Genomic DNA, 10000 nt, shown 5'->3' on the forward strand with positions numbered 1-10000 from the left:
CCTGTTTAGAGAGAGAGAGAGAGGGAGAGAGAGACCTGTTTAGAGAGGGAGAGAGAGGGGGAGAGAGAGACCTGTTTAGAGAGAGAGAGAGAGACTAAACTGGGGTAGAGAGAGACCTGTTTAGAGAGGGGGAGAGAGAGGGGGTAGAGAGAGACCTGTTTAGAGAGGGAGAGAGAGAGGGGTAGAGAGAGACCTGTTTAGAGAGGGAGAGAGAGAGAGGGGTAGAGACCTGTTTAGAGAGAGGATTGAGACTGACTAACTAAACTGGTGGAGAGAGAGACCTGTTTAGAGTAGAGAGAGCTGTTTAGAGAGGGGGTAGAGAGAGACCTGTTTAGAGAGGGAGAGAGAGAGGGGTAGAGAGACCTGTTTAGGGGAGAGAGAGAGCTGTTTAGAGAGGGAGAGAGAGGGGGTAGAGAGAGACCTGTTTAGAGAGGGAGAGAGAGGGGGTAGAGAGAGACCTGTTTAGAGAGAGAGAGAGAGAGGGGGGTAGAGAGAGACCTGTTTAGAGAGGTAGAGAGAGACCTGTTTAGAGGGAGAGAGAGAGACCTGTTTAGAGAGAGTAGAGAGAGACCTGTTTAGAGAGAGGAGAGAGCTGTTTTAGAGACCTGAGAGAGGGGAGAGAGGGGTAGAGAGAGAGAGAGAGACCAAGTAGAGAGAGAGAGAGAGAGAGAGAGAGAGACCTGAGAGAGAGAGAGACCTGTTTAGAGAGGGAGAGAGAGGGGGTAGAGAGAGACCTGTTTAGAGAGAGGGAGAGAGGGGGTAGAGAGAGACCTGTTTAGAGAGGGAGAGAGAGAGGGGAGAGAGAGACCTGTTTAGAGAGAGGAGAGAGAGAGGGAGAGAGAGACCTGTTTAGAGAGAGAGAGCGAGAGGGGGTAGAGAGAGACCTGTTTAGAGAGGGAGAGAGAGAGGGGTAGAGAGAGAGGGGAGTAGAGAGAGAGCTGTTTAGAGAGGGAGAGAGACTGGGGGTAGAGAGAGACCTGTTTAGAGAGAGGAGAGAGAGAGGGGTAGAGAGAGACCTGTTTAGAGAGAGAGAGAGAGAGAGGGGTAGAGAGAGACCTGTTTAGAGAGGTAGAGAGAGACCTGTTTAGAGAGAGAGAGAGAGAGGGGTAGAGAGAGACCTGTTTAGAGAGGTAGAGAGCTGTTTAGAGAGAGAGAGAGGGAGAGGGGTAGAGAGAGACCTGTTTAGAGGGGAGAGAGAGGGGGTAGAGAGAGACCTGTTTAGAGAGAGAGAGAGAGAGAGGGGGTAGAGAGAGACCTGTTTAGAGAGGTAGAGAGAGACCTGTTTAGAGAGAGAGGGGTAGAGAGAGACCTGTTTAGAGAGGTAGAGAGCTGTTTAGAGAGAGAGAGAGGGAGAGTAGAGAGAGACCTGTTTAGAGAGAGACCTGTTTAGAGAGGTAGAGAGAGACCTGTTTAGAGAGAGAGAGAGAGGGGGAGAGAGAGACCTGTTTAGAGAGGTAGAGAGAGACCTGTTTAGAGAGAGAGCTGAGAGGGGGTAGAGAGAGAGAGGAGACCTGTTTAGAGAGAGAGAGAGAGAGAGAGAGAGAGAGAGAGAGAGAGAGAGAGAGAGAGAGGGTAGAGAGAGACCTGTTTAGAGAGGTAGAGAGAGACCTGTTTAGAGAGAGAGAGAGAGAGTTTAGGGTAGAGGGGAGAGACCTGTTTAGAGAGGGGGAGAGAGGGGGTAGAGAGAGAGGGGGTAGAGAGAGACCTGTTTAGAGAGAGAGAGAGAGAGGGGTAGAGAGAGACCTGTTTAGAGAGAGAGAGAGGGGGTAGAGAGAGACCTGTTTAGAGAGAGGGAGAGAGAGAGACCTGTTTAGAGAGAGAGAGAGGGGGGGGTAGAGAGAGCTGTTTAGAGAGAGAGAGGGGTAGAGAGAGACCTGTTTAGAGAGAGAGAGAGGGGTAGAGAGACCTGTTTAGAGAGAGAGACCTGTTTAGAGAGAGAGAGAGGGTAGAGAGAGACCTGTTTAGAGAGGGAGAGAGAGAGAGACCTGTTTAGAGAGAGAGAGAGAGAGGGGTAGAGAGAGCTGTTTAGAGAGAGAGAGAGGGGGTAGAGAGAGACCTGTTTAGAGAGGGAGAGAGAGAGAGGACCTGTTTAGTAGAGAGACCTGTTTAGAGGGGAGAGAGAGAGGGGTAGAGAGAGACCTGTTTAGAGAGAGGGGAGAGAGGGGGTAGAGAGAGACCTGTTTAGAGAGGAGAGAGAGAGGGGTAGAGACAGAGCTGTTTAGAGAGGGAGAGAGAGAGGGGTAGAGAGAGACCTGTTTAGAGAGAGAGAGAGAGGGGTAGAGAGAGACCTGTTTAGAGAGGGAGAGAGAGGGGTAGAGAGAGACCTGTTTAGAGAGGGAGAGAGAGGGGGTAGAGAGAGACCTGTTTAGAGAGGGAGAGAGAGGGGGTAGAGAGAGACCTGTTTAGAGAGGGAGAGAGAGGGGTAGAGAGAGACCTGTTTAGAGAGGAGAGAGAGAGGGGTAGAGAGAGACCTGTTTAGAGAGAGAGAGGGGGGTAGAGAGAGACCTGTTTAGAGAGAGAGAGAGGGGGGTAGAGAGAGCTGTTTAGAGAGGGGGAGAGAGAGAGACCTGTTTAGAGAGGGAGAGAGAGAGGGGGTAGAGAGAGCTGTTTAGAGAGGGAGAGAGAGGGGGTAGAGAGAGACCTGTTTAGAGAGGGAGAGATAGGGGGTAGAGAGAGACCTGTTTAGAGAGAGAGAGAGAGGGGGTAGAGAGAGACCTGTTTAGAGAGGGAGAGAGAGAGGGGTAGAGAGAGACCTGTTTAGAGAGGGAGAGAGAGAGGGGTAGAGAGAGACCTGTTTAGAGAGAGGAGAGGGGGGTAGAGAGAGACCTGTTTAGAGAGAGAGGGGGGGGTAGAGAGAGACCTGTTTAGAGAGAGAGAGGGGGGGGTAGAGAGAGCTGTTTAGAGAGAGAGGGAGAGAGAGGGGGGTAGAGAGAGCTGTTTAGAGAGGGAGAGAGAGGGGGTAGAGAGAGACCTGTTTAGAGAGGGAGAGAGAGGGGGTAGAGAGAGACCTGTTTAGAGAGGGAGAGAGAGGGGGTAGAGAGAGACCTGTTTAGAGAGGGAGAGAGGGGGTAGAGAGAGACCTGTTTAGAGAGGGAGAGATAGGGGGTAGAGAGAGACCTGTTTAGAGAGGGAGAGAGAGAGGGGGGTAGAGAGAGACCTGTTTAGAGAGGGAGAGATAGGGGGTAGAGACAGAGCTGTTTAGAGAGGGAGAGATAGGGGGTAGAGAGAGACCTGTTTAGAGAGACCTGTTTAGAGAGGGAGAGAGGAGACTTGTTTAGAGAGGGAGAGAGAGGGGGTAGAGAGAGACCTGTTTAGAGAGGGAGAGAGGGGGTAGAGAGAGACCTGTTTAGAGAGGAGAGATAGAGGGGGTAGAGACAGAGCTGTTTAGAGAGGGAGAGATAGGGGGTAGAGAGAGACCTGTTTAGAGAGGGAGAGAGAGGGGGTAGAGACAGAGCTGTTTAGAGAGGGAGAGAGAGGGGGTAGAGAGAGACCTGTTTAGAGAGAGAGAGAGAGAGGGGGGTAGAGAGAGACCTGTTTAGAGAGGGAGAGAGAGAGAGGGGTAGAGAGAGACCTGTTTAGAGAGAGGTTTAGAGAGAGGGGGTAGAGAGAGACCTGTTTAGAGAGGGAGAGAGAGGGGGTATAGAGAGAGCTGTTTAGAGAGGAGAGAGAGGGGGGGCAGAGAGAGACAGAGAGATGGAGAGAGAGGGGAGGGGGGGTAGAGAGACCTGTTCAGGATAGAGATAGACCTGAGGGGGGGGGTAGACAGAGACCTGTCCAGAATAGAGATAGAGAGAGGGGGTAGAGAGAGGGAGCTGTGTTACTGTACCCTGTCATGCTGTGTTACTGTACCCTGTCCTGCTGTGTTACTGTACCCTGTCCTGCTGTGTTACTGTACCCTGGCCTGCTGTGTTACTGTACCCTGTCCTGCTGTGTTACTGTGTTACTGTACCCTGTCCTGCTGTGTTACTGTGTTACTGTGTTACTGTGTTACTGTACCCTGGCCTGCTGTGTTACTGTGTTACTGTACCCTGGCCTGCTGTGTTACTGTACCCTGTCCTGCTGTGTTACTGTGTTACTGTACCCTGTCCTGCCTGTTACTGTGTTACTGTACCCTGTCCTGCTGTGTTACTGTGTTACTGTACTGTACCCTGTCCTGCTGTGTTACTGTGTTACTGTACCCTGTCCTGCTGTGTTACTGTACCCTGGCCTGCTGTGTTACTGTACCCTGGCCTGCTGTGTTACTGTGTCACTGTGTTACTGTACCCTGTCCTACTGTGTTACTGTACCCTGTCCTGCTGTGTTACTATACCCTGTCCTGCTGTGTTACTATACCCTGTCCTGCTGTGTTACTATACCCTGTCCTGCTGTGTTACTGTGTTACTGTACCTTGTCCTGCTGTGTTACTGTACCCTGTCCTGCTGTGTTACTATACCCTGTCCTGCTGTGTTACTATACCCTGTGTTACTGTACCCTGTCCTGCTGTGTTACTGTACCCTGGCCTGCTGTGTTACTGTACCCTGTCCTGCTGTGTTACTGTACCCTGTCCTGCTGTGTTACTGTACCCTGTCCTGCTGTGTTACTGTACCCTGTCCTGCTGTGTTACTGTACCCTGTCCTGCTGTGTTACTGTACCCTGTCCTGCTGTGTTACTGTACCCTGGCCTGCTGTGTTACTGTGTTACTGTACCCTGTCCTACTGTGTTACTGTACCCTGTCCTGCTGTGTTACTGTGTTACTGTACCCTGGCCTGCTGTGTTACTGTGTTACTGTACCCTGTCCTGCTGTGTTACTGTACCCTGTCCTGCTGTGTTACTGTACCCTGTCCTGCTGTGTTACTGTTACTGTACCCTGTCCTGCTGTGTTACTGTGTTACTGTACCCTGTCCTACTGTGTTACTGTACCCTGTCCTGCTGTGTTACTATACCCTGTCCTGCTGTGTTACTGTGTCACTGTGTTACTGTACCCTGTCCTACTGTGTTACTGTACCCTGTCCTGCTGTGTTACTATACCCTGTCCTGCTGTGTTACTATACCCTGTCCTGCTGTGTTACTGTGTTACTGTACCTTGTCCTGCTGTGTTACTGTACCCTGTCCTGCTGTGTTACTATACCCTGTCCTGCTGTGTTACTATACCCTGTCCTGCTGTGTTACTGTGTCACTGTGTTACTATACCCTGTCCTGCTGTGTTACTATACCCTGTCCTGCTGTGTTACTGTACCCTGTCCTGCTGTGTTACTATACCCTGTCCTGCTGTGTTACTGTGTTACTGTACCCTGTCCTACTGTGTTACTGTACCCTGTCCTGCTGTGTTACTATACCCTGTCCTGCTGTGTTACTATACCCTGTCCTGCTGTGTTACTGTGTTACTGTACCCTGTCCTGCTGTGTTACTGTACCCTGTCCTGCTGTGTTACTATACCCTGTCCTGCTGTGTTACTATACCCTGTCCTGCTGTGTTACTGTGTTACTGTACCCTGTCCTACTGTGTTACTGTACCCTGTCCTGCTGTGTTACTATACCCTGTCCTGCTGTGTTACTATACCCTGTCCTGCTGTGTTACTGTACCCTGTCCTGCTGTGTTACTATACCCTGTCCTGCTGTGTTACTATACCCTGTCCTGCTGTGTTACTATACCCTGTCCTGCTGTGTTACTATACCCTGTCCTACTGTGTTACTATACCCTGTCCTACTGTGTTACTGTACCCTGTCCTGCTGTGTTACTATACCCTGTCCTGCTGTGTTACTGTGTTACTGTACCCTGTCCTACTGTGTTACTGTACCCTGTCCTGCTGTGTTACTATACCCTGTCCTGCTGTGTTACTATACCCTGTCCTGCTGTGTTACTGTGTTACTGTACCCTGTCCTGCTGTGTTACTGTACCCTGTCCTGCTGTGTTACTATACCCTGTCCTGCTGTGTTACTATACCCTGTCCTGCTGTGTTACTGTACCATGTCCTGCTGTGTTACTATACCCTGTCCTGCTGTGTTACTGTGTTACTGTACCCTGTCCTACTGTGTTACTGTACCCTGTCCTGCTGTGTTACTATACCCTGTCCTGCTGTGTTACTATACCCTGTCCTGCTGTGTTACTGTACCCTGTCCTGCTGTGTTACTATACCCTGTCCTGCTGTGTTACTATACCCTGTCCTGCTGTGTTACTATACCCTGTCCTGCTGTGTTACTATACCCTGTCCTACTGTGTTACTATACCCTGTCCTACTGTGTTACTGTACCCTGTCCTGCTGTGTTACTGTGTCACTGTGTTACTATACCCTGTCCTGCTGTGTTACTATACCCTGTCCTGCTGTGTTACTGTGTCACTGTGTTACTATACCCTGGCCTGCTGTGTTACTGTGTCACTGTGTTACTGTACCCTGGCCTGCTGTGTTACTGTACCCTGGCCTGCTGTGTTACTGTGTCACTGTGTTACTGTACCCTGGCCTGCTGTGTTACTGTACCCTGGCCTGCTGTGTTACTGTACTCTGGCCTGCTGTGTTACTATACCCTGGCCTGCTGTGTTACTGTAGCCTGTCCTGCTGTGTTACTGTGTTACTATACCCTGTCCTGCTGTGTTACTGTGTTACTGTACCCTGGCCTGCTGTGTTACTGTAGCCTGTCCTGCTGTGTTACTGTGTTACTATACCCTGTCCTACTGTGTTACTGTACCCTGGCCTGCTGTGTTACTGTACCCTGTCCTGCTGTGTTACTGTAGCCTGTCCTGCTGTGTTACTGTACATTTACATTTACATTTAAGTCATTTAGCAGACACTCTTATCCAGAGCGACTTACAAATTGGTGCACCCTGTCCTGCTGTGTTACTGTGTCACTGTGTTACTATAGCCTGATTACTGATTATTGATCAGTAGTGGACAGTGTTTCTGGATTGTGTTTGGTGCTAAATAGTTCATTGATTTTAAATTCCCTGTTGGTGGTTTTAATCAGCCTGTCAGATATACAAACAGAGATGAATGTTTTCTTCAATCACTCTCATTGAGCAGCCCTCTCTCTCTCTCTCTCCACCCTGTCTCCACCCTCTCTCCACCCTCTCTCCATCCTCTCTCCATCCTCTCTCCATCCTCTCCAGCCTCTCTCCACCCTGTCTCCACCCTCTCTCCACCCTCTCTCCACCCTCTCTCCATCCTCTCTCCATCCTCTCTCCATCCTCTCCAGCCTCTCTCCACCCTCTCTCCACCCTCTCTCCACCCTCTCTCCATCCACTCTCCACCCTCCTCTCTCTCCATCCTCTCTCCATCCTCTCTCCATCCTCTCCAGCCTCTCTCCACCCTCTCTCCACCCTCTCTCCATCCACTCTCCACCCCTCCTCTCTCCACCCTCTCTCCACCCTCTCTCCACCCTCTCTCCATCCTCTCTCTCTCCACCCTCTCCATCTCTCCATCCTCTCTCCATCCTCTCTCCATCCCTCCAGCCTCTCTCCACCCTCTCTCCACCCTCTCTCCATCCACTCTCCACCCTCTCTCTATCCTCTCCACCCTCTCTCCATCTCTCCACCCTCTCTCCATCCGCCCTCTCTCCACCCTCCTCTCCATCCTCTCTCCATCCATCCTCTCCACCTCCTCTATCCTCTCTCCACCCTCTCTCCACCCTCTCTCTCCACCCTCCTCTCTATCCTCTCCACCCCTCTCTATCTCCTCCATCCTCTCCACCCTCTCTCCATCCTCTCTCCACCCTCTCTCCATCCTCTCTCCATCCTCCTCTCTCCACCCTTTCTCTATCCTCTCCACCCTCTCTCTATCCTCTCTCCATCTCTCCACCCTCTCTCCATCCTCTCTCCATCCTCTCTCCATCCTCTCTCCATCCTCTCTCCATCCTCTCTCCACCCCTCTCTCCACCCTCTCTCTATCCTCTCCATCCTCTCTCCATCCTCTCTCCTCCTCTCCATCTCTCTCTCCTCTCCTCCTCTCTCCATCCTCTCTCCATCCTCTCTCCATCCTCTCTCCACCCTCTCTCCACCCTCTCTCTATCCTCTCCACCCTCTCTCCTCCTCTCTCCATCCACTCCATCCCTCTCTCCATCCTCTCTCCACCCTCTCTCCATCCTCTCTCCATCCCTCTCCATCCCTCTCCTCCTCCTCTCCTCTCTCCATCCTCTCTCCATCCCTCTCCTCCTCTCTCTCTCCTCCTCTCTCCATCCTCTCCATCCTCTCCCTCCTCTCTCCATCCTCTCTCCACCCTCTCTCCATCCTCTCTCCATCCTCTCTCCATCCTCTCTCTCTCTCTCTCCTCCTCTCTCCATCCCTCTCCATCTCTCTCCCTCTCTCTCCCTCTCTCCATCCACTCCATCTCTCCTCCTCTCTCCATCCACTCCATCCTCTCTCCATCCTCTCTCCACCCCCTCTCCATCCTCTCTCCTCCTCTCTCCACCCTCCTCTCCTCCTCTCTCCTCCTCTCTCCTCCTCTCTCCATCCTCTCCACCCTCTCTCCGCCCGATCTCCATCCCTCCATCCTCCTCTCTCCATCCTCTCCACCCTCTCTCCATCCCTCTCCATCCACTCCATCTCTCCTCCCTCTCTCCACCCTCTCTCTCTCCATCCTCTCCACCCTCTCTCCACCCTCTCTCCATCCCTCTCTCTCCATCCTCTCTACACCCTCTCTCCACCCTCTCTCCACCCTCTCTCCTCCTCTCTCCATCCTCTCTCCATCTCCTCTCCACCCTCTCTCCACCCTCTCTCCACCCTCTCTCCATCCCCTCTCTCCACCCTCTCTCCATCTCTCCACCCTCTCTCCGCCCTCTCTCCATCCTCTCCACCCTCTCTCCATCCTCTCTCTCTCCATCCTCTCCACCCTCTCTCCATCCTCTCCACCCTCTCTCCGCCCTCCTCCATCCTCTCCACCCCTCTCCGCCCCTCTCCATCTCCATCCTCCTCCTCTCTCCTCTCCGCCCTCTCTCCATCGATCTCCATCCACTCCACTCCCCTCTCTCCATCCTCCATCCTCTCCACCCTCTCTCCATCCTCTCTCCATCCCTCTCCTCCTCTCTCCATCCTCTCCACCCTCTCTCCACCCTCTCTCCACCCTCTCTCCTCCCTCTCTCTCCACCCTCTCTCCATCCTCTCTCCATCCTCCTCTCTCCACCCTCTCTCCACCCTCTCTCCACCCTCTCTCCATCCTCTCTCCACCCTCTCTCATCACAGTTTCTCCTCTCCACCCTCTTCCATCCTCTCTCCACCCTCTCTCCATTTCTCCATCCTCTCCACCCTCTCTCCATCCCTCCATCCTCTCTCCATCCTCTCTCCATCCCTCTCTACACCTCTCTCCACCCTCTCTCCTCCCTCTCCATCCTCTCTCCACCCTCTCCATCCCTCTCCATCCTCTCCTCCTCTCTCCATCCCTCTCCACCCTCTCTCCTCCTCCTCCATCCTCTCCCGCCCTCTCTCAGACCTCTCAAAGCAGCAATACAGTAGACAGTTCATTTCATTTGAATTACAGTTTGACAATTTGTTAACTATTTATCCACCCTCTCCTCCTCTCCCTCCTCTCCACCCTCTCCTCCTCTCCCTCCTCTCCACCCTCCTCTCCCTCCTCTCCTCCTCTCCCTCCTCTCCCTCCTCTCCACCCTCTCCTCCACTCTCCAGTCCAGGAGGCTTGTAACCTGGTCCCCATGGACCCTAACGGTCTGTCCGACCCCTACGTGAAGCTCAAACTCATCCCCGACCCCAAGAGTGACACCAAGCAGAAGACCAAGACCATCAAGTGTAACCTGAACCCCACCTGGAATGAGAGCTTCACATTGTGAGACATCTCTACTCTTTATAATATCTTTGTTATACAGACCATCACATTTAGAGATATATTTCATGTTTATAATGTCTTTGGTTATATAAAAAAAAATATCAAATGGTGCGATATCTCCTTTGTTTATAATATCTCTGTTGTTAGAACCCTTAGAAGTCTAGACTTTACATTATCTCTGTTGTTAGGAGAACTCTAGAACTCTAGACTTTACATTATCTTTGTTTTGAGACTTTACATTATCTTTGGAGATCC

General features: G+C 51.9%; 1 protein-coding gene across 1 annotated transcript in view; it reads left to right on the forward strand.

The window, feature by feature from the left end:
• Positions 1 to 10000, forward strand: part of LOC124017080 (protein kinase C beta type) — a 47467-nt gene that overhangs the window by 9088 nt on the left and 28379 nt on the right. The window contains exon 2 of the mRNA XM_046332466.1: positions 9589 to 9745. Coding sequence (XP_046188422.1) covers positions 9589 to 9745 — 157 coding nt within the window. The remainder of the gene's footprint in view (positions 1 to 9588; positions 9746 to 10000) is intronic.

Source organism: Oncorhynchus gorbuscha, unplaced genomic scaffold (assembly GCF_021184085.1).
Source record: "Oncorhynchus gorbuscha isolate QuinsamMale2020 ecotype Even-year unplaced genomic scaffold, OgorEven_v1.0 Un_scaffold_1463, whole genome shotgun sequence".
Taxonomy (NCBI): Eukaryota; Metazoa; Chordata; class Actinopteri; order Salmoniformes; family Salmonidae; genus Oncorhynchus; species Oncorhynchus gorbuscha.